Source organism: Arachis stenosperma, chromosome 3 (assembly GCF_014773155.1).
Source record: "Arachis stenosperma cultivar V10309 chromosome 3, arast.V10309.gnm1.PFL2, whole genome shotgun sequence".
NCBI lineage: Eukaryota > Viridiplantae > Streptophyta > Magnoliopsida > Fabales > Fabaceae > Arachis > Arachis stenosperma.
The window spans coordinates 20150094-20163586 of NC_080379.1; the positions used below are offsets into that span (position 1 = coordinate 20150094).

General features: G+C 34.7%; 1 protein-coding gene across 2 annotated transcripts; it reads right to left on the reverse strand.

Moving 5' to 3' along the window:
- Nucleotides 1-5426: 5426 nt before the first annotated feature.
- LOC130969310 (zinc finger CCCH domain-containing protein 13) lies at nt 5427-13054 on the reverse strand. Of its 2 annotated transcripts, XM_057894975.1 has the most exons (13): nt 12943-13054; nt 12487-12774; nt 10625-10684; nt 10417-10524; nt 9228-9261; nt 8536-8677; nt 8384-8440; nt 7791-7888; nt 7601-7672; nt 7240-7460; nt 6860-7065; nt 6423-6623; nt 5427-5834 (listed from the first exon to the last, which is right to left on the reverse strand). In XM_057894975.1, exons 2-13 carry the CDS (start codon nt 12611-12613, stop codon nt 5766-5768), a joined length of 1395 nt encoding a protein of 464 aa, XP_057750958.1. In that variant the 5' UTR covers nt 12614-12774; nt 12943-13054; the 3' UTR covers nt 5427-5765. The 2 variants fall into 2 exon arrangements, with proteins under 2 accessions (XP_057750958.1, XP_057750959.1); XM_057894976.1 differs by lacking the exon at nt 10625-10684.
- Nucleotides 13055-13493: the final 439 nt, after the last annotated feature.

The following is a 13493-nucleotide window of genomic DNA, read 5'->3' on the forward strand; positions in this document are numbered from 1 at the left end:
GTCCAGAAATGTGAATTTAACATAAAAACTAATGAAAACATCCCTAAAAGTAGCTTGAACTTACTAAAAACTACCTAAAAACAATGCCAAAAAGCGTATAAATTATCCGCTCATCATTGTTCTTCTAGGTTAGCCCCTACATTGGTTGTTTTTCCGATTTAGTCCCCAATATGAACCTTCTCTATCTTTCCTTCAGGTTGGGGTCTCAGTTCCTCCCAAATTTGGACACCTTTGAGCTTTATGGTGTTGACCTATTTCCCTTTAATGCGCCCTCGTAGGTTCAATATTTCATTGTAAAACCTTCTTGCCAGTATATGGTCTCTCCTCACAGTGGTATTCTCTCAGGAGTGGAAAAATTCATGCAAAGGTGAAGGGTGGAGACTACTGCAATAAGTCGGTTTAGTGTTGTTCGACCTATCAAGGTGTCATAAGCCGATGCTACGTCAACTATTATGTAGCATATGCTCAAGGTTTTTTATCTTGAGCCCTTTCCAATGGTGGTGTGAAGAGAAATAAACTCCAGGAGTCGGATCGGAGTGTCTCCTAGATCAAAGAGGTTATCTGGGTATGCTCTCAAATCTTTTTTCTCCAAGCCCAACTTATCAAAAGCTGGTTTGAACAAGATGTCTGCCGAGCTCTCTTGATCTACCAAAGTTCTATGGAGGTTTATATTGGCAAGTATCATTGTGACCACAACATGGTCTTCATGTCCAGGCGCTACCCCTTGGGCATCCTCTTTTGTGAAGTTGATCGTGGGAAGGTCAGGCACCTCAACTTCCTCACCGACCTGGTAGACTTCTTTTAAATGCCTCTTGCAAGAGAATTTTGTTACTCTTGCTCCTGCAAATCCTCCAGCAATCATATAGATGTGCCTTTCAGGAGTTTGTGGTGGTCAATCTCGGCGAACCCTATTTTATTCATCTCTTTTATTCTTTCCCTGATCATCTGACGTGTCTGCTAAATACTTGTCCAACCGAACTTTCCTAGCCAATTTCTCAATCACATTTTTTAAGTTATAGCAACCATTAGTTGAATGCCCATAAATTTTGTGGTATTCGCAGTATCTTAACTGACTTCCACCTTTTTATTTTTGATAAGTCTGGGAGCTGGAATCTTCTCCATGTGATAGATTCCTCTGTAGACGTCAACAAGGGATACTCGTAACGGAGTGTAGTTGTGATACATTCGAATTTTATCCGAGCTGTATTCTTCTTTTTTCTTTGGTTCTTTCTCTTTGTCTCAGGCTGGATATGGGTTATGTTGTCTTGGGGCAGGCTCTCTCAACCGAGCAGTTTCTTTCATATTAATGTACGTTTCGGCTCGCTTTTGCACCTCGTACAAAAAGGTCAGGTGCTTCTTTGATATGGATCGGGAGAAGGGTGCCTCTCTGAGGCCGTTGACTAGTCCCATGATGATTGCTTCGATAGGTAGGTTCTGAATCTCCAAACATGCTATATTGAATCTTTCCATATAAACCCGTAGATATTCCTAGACTTCTTACTTTACTTTGAAAAGGCTTGGCGCGTGTTTGACCCTATCCTTTTGGATGAAAAATCGGGTAAGGAAGCTCCTTGCCAAATCGTTGAAGCACGTGACCGATCTAGGTTTTAAACTATCAAACCATTTCACAACCGCCTTGGTTAACGTAGTCGGGAAGACTTTTTACAGCGAGTTGCGTCCGATGCGTCTGCCAAGTACATGCGACTATTGAAATTGCTCAGATGATGCCTCAGATTGGTGGTTCCATCATAATTATCCATGTCTAGGCTCTTAAAGTTTGTAGGAACGTTAGCTCGTATGATGTCTTCTATGAATGGATTTTCACCTGTTAGAGGCGTTTCTTCTCGATCAGCGCAGGCTCTCCTGCCCTTAAAGTCGGACTCCAGTTTTAAGAGTTTTTCTTCTAGCTCCCTTCGTCGTCGAACTTCCCTTCTCAGGGCTCTTTCAGATTCTTGCCGTTGCTCTAGCTCTTGCTTGAGTTGTTTTAGCTGACCTTGATGTTCGTAGACAAGTCCCACGATCTCCGTGAAATCCCTTGGCCCGAATCCTTCAGGTCGGTGTACTTCTGAGCTTATCCTGTCTCCTTCTGGATTTGATGGTTGTGCATCTCTGGCTATACCTTTCCCTCTATCAGCTCAAGGAAGTATGACTAATGCCCACTCGTCGTTGTGTTGATCTTCTTCTCGGGCTTCCGAATCAGAAGTTGTGTGTCCATCTTCTGATATGTCGTCCGCCATCATGCGGTCTTGATTTTTAGATCCCTGACAATGGCGCAAATGTTCCGAGGGTTACCTGAAACTGGGTTGCTTTAGGCTTGAATGTGAGGTCCAAATGCCTTTGGGTGATTTGTCCGATGTCTTCTCCAACGAGGATGAATCCATCTGAGTTGTTTATGAGTAGAGGTGGGAGTGGTACCTGCAAGGGACTCCGATGCTTAAGTTAGCAAGGGTTTAGCAAGTCTTTTAGTAGATTGGGTTCGAAAAATACCTGAGGGTGTCAGGATATTTATAAGTGTAAATATAGAGTCAATAACCACCTTTTGAGTAGGAAGGTTTTTAAGATCTCTTTTCTAGATGAATATGAGAGATAGTAGGAGTTGGTTACTTATTTAGATAAGTAGAACTACGCTTATGTCGTTATAACCAACCTCTATGATATCAGGTAAGTGTCGATTTGTATAATGTATGTATATTAAACTTTATTCATCTTGGGTCTGACTAGGTAATGAGCCAGAATATAAACAATAATAATAATTATAATATAACAATATAATAATAACAGTAGTTCTAAACCATAATAATAATAATAATAATAATAATAATAATAATAATAATAATAATAATAATAATAAACCGTAATAGTAAATAATAAAATAACAATAATCACCTATACTACTGCTACAACAACAACAATATAACAATATGATAATAACAGTAGCTCTAATAATAATAATAATAATAATAATAATAATAATAATAATATACTACAATACAAAAAACAATATATTTTTTGACGCCAAAAATTGACGGTCACCATTTTCATCATTTTTTAATAATATTATCGACAATCAAGGTGTCGCTTTTATTAAATATGTAAAAATTTGAAACTAATATTATCGACATACTAAGTGTCGATTTTATTGAAATATTATTGAGAGCCCGCAAGCCGTTTATTTTAATAAATTTTAAAAAAATCGACACATTTAAAAGCGATCACTTTCAGTGTCGATTTTGCCGTTAATTTTTAATATTATTGACAGTATTACTGTCAATTTGGCCATCAATTTTAACGGTATTTTTTACAGTGTTAATAATAAAAACATATTGTAATAATAAATAATAACATAACAATAATCACCGGGTAATACCACAACAACAATAATAATAATCATAACTAACACAAACATTATATAGCAAAAATTTACCAATAACTCTAATAACAACACAAATAAATCAAATTATTTATAATTAAAATAAAAAATATACATATCGATTGAAGATTCTTCCGATATTCAATAATATGTTCTTGAACTAATGTAAAATTATGAACCTTTCTTTTCACTGATTTTACTCCTCACACAAGCTTCTTCCTTCTTCCTTCTCTTGAAGATCACTTTTCTTTCACTCAAAACACAGGAACACTTCTTTCTCTTTCTTCACACAAAACGCAAATGGTTGGGCGAAGTATATAAAAACCTCTCTCAGTACATGTGTCGAACATGCAAGCATATTTCCTGCAAAATGCACTTTGTACTATACTCTACCACTTGCAAAACGCAAGTTGCGTTTGGCGTCTTCCAAGATAAAAAAGATCAAAGTTGTAGGTGTGTCTGCATCCAGAAGACACGTTTTGAAATGTGGTCTCCTTTTTGCAGCAATCATTTTACTTTTTTTTTTCTGGCAAACACGACTTGCGTTTTACAGCACAGTCAAGTTATAGGTCTACATCTCTACATAACACACCATGCACTAATATACCTATATTACACCTAGGGGTGACAAACAAGGCAAAACTCACCGCTCGACCCGTGTAACTCGCCCAAAAAGGTGGGTCGGGCTTGAAATTTAAAACCGCCATCATTAAAAAATCCGCCTAACCCGCACCGCCTAATCCGCGACTTTTGGTGGGTTTCGATGGACAGGGCGGGCCCATAGGTTTTTTTTTTGTAATTAAAGATATTATAATTTGGATTATGTTCTATATTTGGTTGATTAGAGACTTAAAAATGTTTTATTATGTTTTGGACAATGTTTGTTTTAATATTTTATTTTTTACAATTTTGGTTTTATTTTTTGTTTCAAAAACTTATTTGATGATTATGTTTAATTGTTTATTACATATTCAGAATTATAAAGACTTTAACATTTTTGAATTTAGAAATGATAGTTTTTTATGTCTTTAAAAATTATAAATTTATTGAAATAGTTGTAAAATTATATATATTATTTAATATTTAATGATTTATTAATAAAAAATTAATTAAAAAAAAAGAATTAACAAATTTAGCCCTCCATTAAATGAGATAAAAAAGAAATTTAGGATTATTTTATTAGACGGAATGAGACAGACCAGTCCGCTAAATAACGAGCTTTTGACAGGTTAGACAGGACAAATTTATCCATTTGCCACCACTTTTTACTCTATTTTTAAATTAATTTCTGACGTTCTCCATCAACGTCTAGCAAGACAAAATATACTTCTACCTCAAATGTTCACTCCTCTTGAGGTATAAATCAAACAGAATATATATATTACCAGCTAGTACTAATTTTCTTTTCTTAATAGCAAACGCGCAATTTTTTCGGTGCAAATTTGTGCAAATTTGCATGTAGCCATCATAAGACAAAAAATACCGATTTGTTAATAAAAATACTATTTACACGTTAAAATCAACTACCGTATAATTTAACTAATTTTTAATATATATTTTTTTGATAAATAATTTTAATGTACATCTAACATAATATTTTTTAATGTCATCAACTTCAACTGCATGACCATAAATAAAAAAATAAGAAAAAAAAACCTTGAATTAGTGTGGAACAATAAAAAAAAATCTTGTCAGGATTAAATTCTTTCAAAACGAAAAAAATTGACAAAATAAAAACTAAAGATCTAATACATCATTAAATCAAATTCGAAATAGTAAAATTCAGGTGTAAACTAAAAAATCAATGATATTAAACTCTCCAGGTAGCTGGTAGAGCATCATTTTCCCAACATCTTTTATATGCAGAGGGAGCGAATCTTCTCATTTAATTTTCCCAATCTACATAAAATTTGTTATGAATATCATATTTCTTGTCTAGATTCCACCTTTTACTACAGTAGTAAGAATTTTCACACATATGAAAGCCGTGTGAATTTAAATAACATCTATTTAACTACATAAACCGTAAAAGCCAGAAAATGTAGAAAATTGCATGTTATGGTTAATAATATAAACCCATTCCAATAATTGAAGCTGAACCACCGAAAATCCGAGTCATGAAGACTATTATACAAGTGTTCTGTATAAATCACATCACTAATAAGTGCTACAGTATATAGACATTCATCTACGCTTCAAGCACATCATCATAGGAAAGCACATCCACCGTTATAAAACTTTACAACCCCATGAAGACAAAGTACTAACGTCATGTGTTTCTTCCACCGTTTTACATCCTAACGTATTCCAAAATGCTCTATTCAAGATATTTGGTCGCTTTCAAAATCTACTTTTACATCACCAGAGGTTAGAAATTGCTACTCCATAATGTTAATCAGACAATATCCACATTTCCCCCTTCATCAAGACCATCCACGTCCACATTCTCGTCGTCCCCCTCGTACTGCACGAGATTGAAATGGTCTTTAAGTCTTTAACAACAAATGTCTGATTTTCAATGCACTTAACAATATATTTATGGTCATAGAAGAGTGTAAATTGCACTATACACCCTAAACTTTTGTGATGCAGAATTTGGAAAATTTGAATACATGAAAATTGGATAACGCATAAACTTCATAATTTGAGTGTATAAGGCATAATAAAAGGCTGCCCGAAATTTCATGCATTAAAGACCTGTTTTCATTTGCATTTTGCAATGATGGCAGAAATGATTTTTATATATTGAATGTTAAAACATGTTTGACTGATACATACGCAGGTCACAAAACCTTTACAGTAATCCTGTAATTATTTGCTTGATAAAAGGGGTTTTGTTTGCAAGTGTTAAGTTTATTGGAGACAATTGAATTTTCTAAACTCGGGTATAATTTATATAAGTTCATAGTTGATGTGCGTAGACAGCAATTACATTAGCATAATGAAACCACATTTTGTCAAAACAAGAATGCAGTATCTATAGAACAAAAGATCAAAAGTAATTAAATTAATCTGATAAGATTGAAAAAGAAATATCTGAGGAATAACTAACCTGCGAATAATTGGTATGGGGAATCAACGCTGGGGGAAGCATAAGGGGTACGCCCTTCACCTCTAATGCCACTTCATTGTCATTTTCTGTATGTGCAGTTTCGTTGAGGTCAATTCTATCATCAAATACAATCTCAACTTCCTCGTCAAACACATGAGCTGCCATGCTTGTTGACGGCATTTCATTCCTAAATTCCTTCAACTTCACATTGATAGAGAAGAATAGACAAAGGTCAGCTTGAATGACAAAAGTCCACTTTGCAAAATATTAATTACACCATGCAGGGTATAGACAATACAGCAGCTTAATATGTGAATTAATTTGAAAAATGATAACATGAGGTTCACAGACAACCCAGGAAGAATTATAACACCACAAAAGCATAGAGTGCCCACATAGATAGTGGCATAGCCACCAATAACTAATTGAATTTGTACCTTCTCTGAAGAAAGGTTGTCAGAAGAAGAATTCAGCTTTCCTCTCTTCTGCTTGCTTTCAATATCTAAAGGCCTAGCATCTTCAGTTCCATCGTTTGGAGTTTCAAGGCCTACATTATCCTTGTCATTCAATTGAGCAGGCAAATTCCAACGAGATCGCTTCCTGTTTCTTCTTGTTTCAACCGAATTCCCAACTTTTGATCTATCTGTATGCACGTAACAAGAATTCAGCTCAGTATACAAAATAGAGAGGCAAGTGCAATAACTGTGAGTAATTACCAGAACAAAAGCAACAAAGAAGTCACAGCTCACAACAATTGTTACCATTTTTTTCAATGTAAACAGAACTGTTTCTACACTGTATTTTCCAAAACTACTACCTTGTTTTAACTCTTCCAATACATCCTGCTCAGCATGCACATGCAGCTTTTTTCCATAGGGAGATGCATCATTCTTCTCGGCATTATGTTTGGGGATTGGAGGATGACTATTATTCTCACCATTGCTTACAATATCAATGCTTAGATCTTCTTCCTCAGCACCAATTCTAGCAATATCCGAGACAAGCTGATCACCAAGCTTTTGAAGTCGGACTTGTGATCTACATTAAACAACCATGTTGAACACAAAAATCGTCCCCCAATTAAAATAGAAAAACATAAATAAATAATCAATTCAAGAAAAAAGCATAGAGAGACATCAAACTATGAAAACAAACAGAAACGATATTATGTAACTTACCTCTTCAGTTCTTCTTGTAGCTGCGAATTATGATTGTACACTCTGATAAACTTCCTTATTCCTGAATTGATTCTGAATTTTCCATTGAACAAAGGAAAAATGCCAGGAAAAGGAACATTGTTGGCAATAAATGATTAATGCAAAGGGGTTATTAATTAAAAAACATGTACATCTAGGAAAGATGCAGTACCTTTTACACTCCTCATTCTCTTTAACTAACTGAGCTTCAAGTTCCTGAATTCTAGAATTAAGGCTATCCACTTCTTGAGCACTCTCATCCAGGTAAACCTTTTTATATTCATACATTGAAAGTCAAAAAGGTATTGAATCGAATTTTCTCCCAACTCCAATAGGACCATTAGTAATTTAGTATCCATCAACTGAAAAGACGATGGATTTTCTTTTCCTATTTTTATATTAAGGAAATGAATTTGAAGGTGAATTCCATAAATATTCTCATGAAACAAACACCTCAGCGTCAGAAGCAGAGACACCTTGCCATAGCAGAATTCTAAAATGCACAAGTCCACATCATAAGAGCTAAAGACCTAGCCACTGCCCCCAAAAGACTATAAGCATCATTAGCCCCAACCAATCTAGGAAGAAACTTCAATAAAACCACTTCTGAGAAATAATTTCAAATAGCACAAACTTACAAAACAATTAGAAGTATGCATGATAGTTGAGATAGCCAACCTACCAAGTGTTTAGATAACAAAGACAAAACATATAGAGAAGCCTGAGAATTGAAAGTAAAATGCAACTAAGAGATATGAATCTAACCGATAGTTGGAATTTTCGGTCCTCAAAAGTCCTGATATCCAACTGTACTTTCTTTAACTGCACACAGTTCCAAGAATTAATAATGTAAACAAGTTTTCACAGAACGCATAAGATGATTTTGAAAATGAATTTCTGAAAGAAAAATTAAAAACCTGCTCCTCAAGTGTATTTCTAGAACAAGAAGAAACGAATTTTCCTTCTTTAACCGGATCTTGAATTCTATCTGAGACTTTCAAGCTTGCAGAAATATCACTTTGGCCAGTAATGCCCTGTTTTCTCCAATGTCTTCTGTCACTGCGATGGCAATAACAGATATTTAGACAAATAGATTGATCAGAATCCGAAATAAAATGAAATAATGAATGAACAAATTGAAGATTGGCCCTGAGAGAGGCATATTCCAGTCATTAAGTTTAATATTTGAAGTTCCCTCATGTATCATATGCTGAACATGGTTAAGCCTGTAACTCTAATTATTAAACAACACTTTCTGAGCAACTGAGAGAACATGGACAGTTCACATTGCCAATTTTAAGTCTACTTAGCATGCATGCTGCTTCTAAATTTTTTCATCTCTTATGAATCACAATGATGCATTGATTATCGCCCAATAGTTTGGCAATCTCCACTCCCTTCAATGGTTGCCTCTCCCAAATCAATGTCAAATTGCAAATCTTTTCTTTTCAAAGAGAATAATAATTTCCTGTTTCTCTCAAATATGGCATATTTTAATTTAATACACATTCACATTTCAACAACGAACAAATAGTAGACAACAATGCTAAGTTGCTAAAAGCAGGAAGGCAGTAAGTCATACTATCAATAGTGATTCATGTTAAATTACCTTTTTTTCTCCATGGATCTTGACGGACTGTGTTCTGCAATTTTCAATTCAAGGAAGATTAGGAAACAGGAAAAGGAGAAAATCATTAAGTAAACAACACGTGCATTTGCATGTATAAGAACAAATGCACTCGTATAAATGATGTGCCTCAAACTACACACATTAAAAGATTGAAGCAAATGCACCTATAAAAAAGTTGTCTCAAACCATAGGTATTAAGAAACAAAATAAACACACCCACAAACAAAAAATGTGCCTCAAATCATAGATATTAGTTGCGCTGCAATAGTGCGTGATAACAGCAGAGCAGAGGGTAACTGCTATTTCAATGACAGAATATCGTTTTTTGCAGTTGCGGCTGTAAAAGCGTAGTGGACTTTATTTGGTTTGGTGTTGGAGATCCTATTTTGCCCCATATTTCTTACCAATATTGACATAATGAGAGAGCATTTAAATAATTTCCATTTCCTCTTTTCTTTTTAATTGTTCTAAAGGAATACCTTAGGGTTTCTTTTTTTTTGTGAACTGGATCCTTTCTCCTCACTCTCATTTGGCTCTCTCTTCCTTCTGGCAGCACTACATCAAGCAGCGCTCACATCTGACAAACAAGAAGTAAGAACAACACCAAACCACCATCAGGTTCTTCCTTTTTTCTTCTATTTCCCTCTTTGATTCTCTTGCCCTCTGTCTGTTTTATTTAAATATTTTCCATCTCCATCTCTCAATGTCCTATACTTTTTCTTCCTTTTAACCTCTACTCTATAGGTTATTGTGGCTGCTGCTCCCATCGCTTTCTGGTTTATGTTTTAACCATCGAGGGTTTTTTAGTTTTAGACTATGGAAGGGTTGATGATACTTCATTATTGATAATGAATGAGTTTTATTGCCCATGACTTTTTTTTTTAACATTTATATATGTCATAAGGACGACATGACACTACCTGTAGTTTTTCAAATAACAGCCATCTGAAATTGACAACCATGCCTCAAACAATACCTTGCTTAAGATCTAGTTTCGAGATTTTAGAAAGATCAATCTTGCAATGTAAGAAAAAGGTAAAATTTATAAATGGAAATAAAAACCATTTATTGAGTGTTACTAAAGCTGCAGTAACACCAGAACAGAACTACATTAAGAATTAATAAAGAAAACAATGAAAGTAAACAAAGATATGAAGATGCATCTGACCATGAATGGCCTGGTGTCCTCTACCATCTCGAGTTGGTGAGTGTCTTCGAGGTGATAAATACCTTCTGTCTAGTGTATCCCTCAAGTCATTGGCTAAGTCTTTCCTACCTGCAATAAGACAAGAAATTCCATTGCTACAGACCAAAATCAAAAGCAATGGATGCAAACAAAATAAAAATACAAAAAACAATAACAAGACCACACTTACCATTAACTGGAATAATAAGAGAAACTGAGAAACATAATAATGAATAGTAATAGAGCTTCCCTGGTGAGAGCAAAAACGGAACAGAAACTAGCACCCCTCATACTATGACAGATATGGTAAACCCATGTATGTAGTTTTAGTTTTGGAGTGTAATCAAGGTAACAATGGGTTAAAGAACAGTTCAGATCCTCATCTTGATAAGCAGTAACATATGAATTTAATGATTTCAATCTCAAATGCAGAGATATATCCAAGATGCTTAGTAAACCAAAAAAACAATCCACATTCTATCAGACTTGATTTCTCCGGACATCATTTCTGTTAATGGCTCCACTTTGCCATTGCCCAAGTAGCCACAGTAAATACAGAAATATCAGTCAAAATGAACAACATAAGCTCCATGCATTCTGGCAGTAGAATTTGGGCATAAAATAATTGGGAAATTTGCTGAACTTGCTTCTGATCAAGATATAATGCAAGCAGACATATCCACATGAGCATAATCATGATCCTTCACGAAACACAGTAGTTCCACATATTCATGTAATGACGCATAAAAATGGTTGACAAGAAAATGCTATGCCAAGAATAGTTTCAACCAGAAGCATCCATCCTGAAGAACCACTCATCTAAAATGAAATGCCCATACTGCTGGAAATGCAACAGTTTCAACAAGGTAATGTGATGATGTCCTATCCTTGACAAACTAATTTGACATTATTCTCATATGCTACTTGTTATTGCATATCTAAGCTTCTGGCTCTGCTGACAGAGAATCAAAGTACATCAGGTCCAGTATGTCAGATATGTATTGAGATCCTCACTCCTTTAAGAATATGGAATCCAGCTAAACAAATTGAAGAATAGTGTGTCAAAAAACAAGGCAGCAAATAGGGCTATGATTAAATATTTGACTGGAAATACTGTGAGAGCAACAGTGGCACCAATAGCCACATTAGAGTGAAAAGAAGCTGTATGGAAAAAGATTGATCGAAGATATACCGCCTCCGCAAAGTGCATGACTATAGACATTTGGGTAAGTTGGTATTACCACTTTCATGTGAAGGTGCAAATTAACTAGTTGAAAACGCACCACGTATTTGAAAATAAAAAAGAGAAAGAAGTTGGAACGATAACAAATTAAGAAAAGCAGTGGTTGTGATGATACACTAGCAACTATAGGCTGCGCCAATATACAATCAAGAATACAGTAACCAAGAAGAATGATGGATTTGACCATTTCAAAAAATAATATTCTCAATTTTTTTTATGGCATAGGCAAGATAAATGGCAACAAAACAACATTTAATGATTAACCAATGCGATCATGGTCCTCTTATCCATTGTTTCTTTATTGAATTTCAATAAGAATCAGTCCAGCACACAGATCCTCAAACTGCTCAGGTTCACTTTATTTGTATGTGCATAAATTCAAATAATATGCCCATATCTAAAATACTTTAAACTACCTAACAGCTAACTGCATTGAGCATAAAAACCCTCGTGCTGCAGCTCCTTTCTGTTCATACATGACTTTCCTAGTCTGATAAATTTCTACTCAAATAAAAAACAAGCAGAGTCACAGTATAAAGAAGCTTCATCCTTCGTCCAAGGAGCTACAGCATACATTATTTGACAAATACTGAGAAACAAGACGAACTGAAATCAATCAGCTACACATTTACTTCTTCAAGAAACTTATACCAAAACATTATTCTCGACAAACAAAAGGAACCTAACCTAACCCAATCAGTTATTAACATGTGAAAGGCAATTTCACCCGAATAAATTCAAGTAATACTATCAAAGTGTCCCACACAAAAATAAAAATAAACAAGCAATTCAAAGATGAAAAGTTTTACCATTATAAGTGGCAGAGAACCTTCGCAACTCAGCATTACCATGCGCAAAGTTGCAATTATGACGCGTGCAGCGTCCTCTCTGATAAGGAACACATAACCTTGTCTTGAATTGCTTTCGTTCAACCATCTTCCTCTTCAGCTCTAATCAGACCCCACGAAAAAAGAACCAAAAAGAAAAAGAGTTGTGTTGTGCCAAAAGATGCGATTACAACAATCAATATCAGTGTTTTAGTTCCCGCGCGAACAAGTAACCCTAAATTCCAAATTTCCCAAACACAATGCCTCTTGCTGTGAAAATGCCACAAAACGAATAATATCAACGAGAAAAACAAGAATCCGTTAAAAGAAATTGAAGCAAACAACAAATACTGTATTAAGGAAAAGGGAACGGTGTTTTCTTGTTGAGCAGAAATCGATGAGGAGAATGAAAAGACAAACTCGGCAAGAAAGTGGTACCTTGGTTGAAATTTGAAACTGAAAGAGGAATGTGAAGTCACAAGTCACAACAGAGAAGGAGTGACACTGAAAGTGTAGAATGGTTTTGTTTTTGTTTTTCAGAAGACTTGACTTTTGGTGTTGGCTGGGTTGTTTAGTTCCCGCGTGACCCGACCCGAATCGTCTTCTGTGACACTTTTTTTATTTTTTGGTCAGTGCTACTTTGTAGTTTGTAGAAGCTTTTTCATGTTAGGGCTTTCTGGACGTTTATTTTTTTAAATATTCGAAAAATTTTGGTATAACATTCAGATATTGAATTTTATGGTATTTTTAAAATTTTGGAGACAGAATAATATATTCTTAGCTTTATGCCATTAAAATTTTAAAAGACACCATAAAATTAAGGCATATTATTCTACTTCCAAAATTTTAAAAAATATTATAAAATTTAATAACTGAGTATTACATCAAAATTTTTTTAATAACTAAAAAAAATTAACACTTATCAAAGTGTAGGCCAATATTTTCTAAAGTATAAATTAGTTATTGACCTTTAGAAATGTGCCAAACTA

Bases quoted from the DNA above. Each gene is read 5' to 3' on its own strand.
- LOC130969310 (XM_057894975.1), bottom strand. From the start codon at position 12,613: ATGGTTGAACGAAAGCAATTCAAGACAAGGTTATGTGTTCCTTATCAG. The intron at 7,889-8,383 runs GTTAGATTCATA...GAATATAAAAAG, and splicing joins ACCGAAAATTCCAACTATCG to GTTTACCTGGATGAGAGTGC. The intron at 7,461-7,600 runs GTAAGTTACATA...TGTTTAATGTAG, and splicing joins CTACAAGAAGAACTGAAGAG to ATCACAAGTCCGACTTCAAA.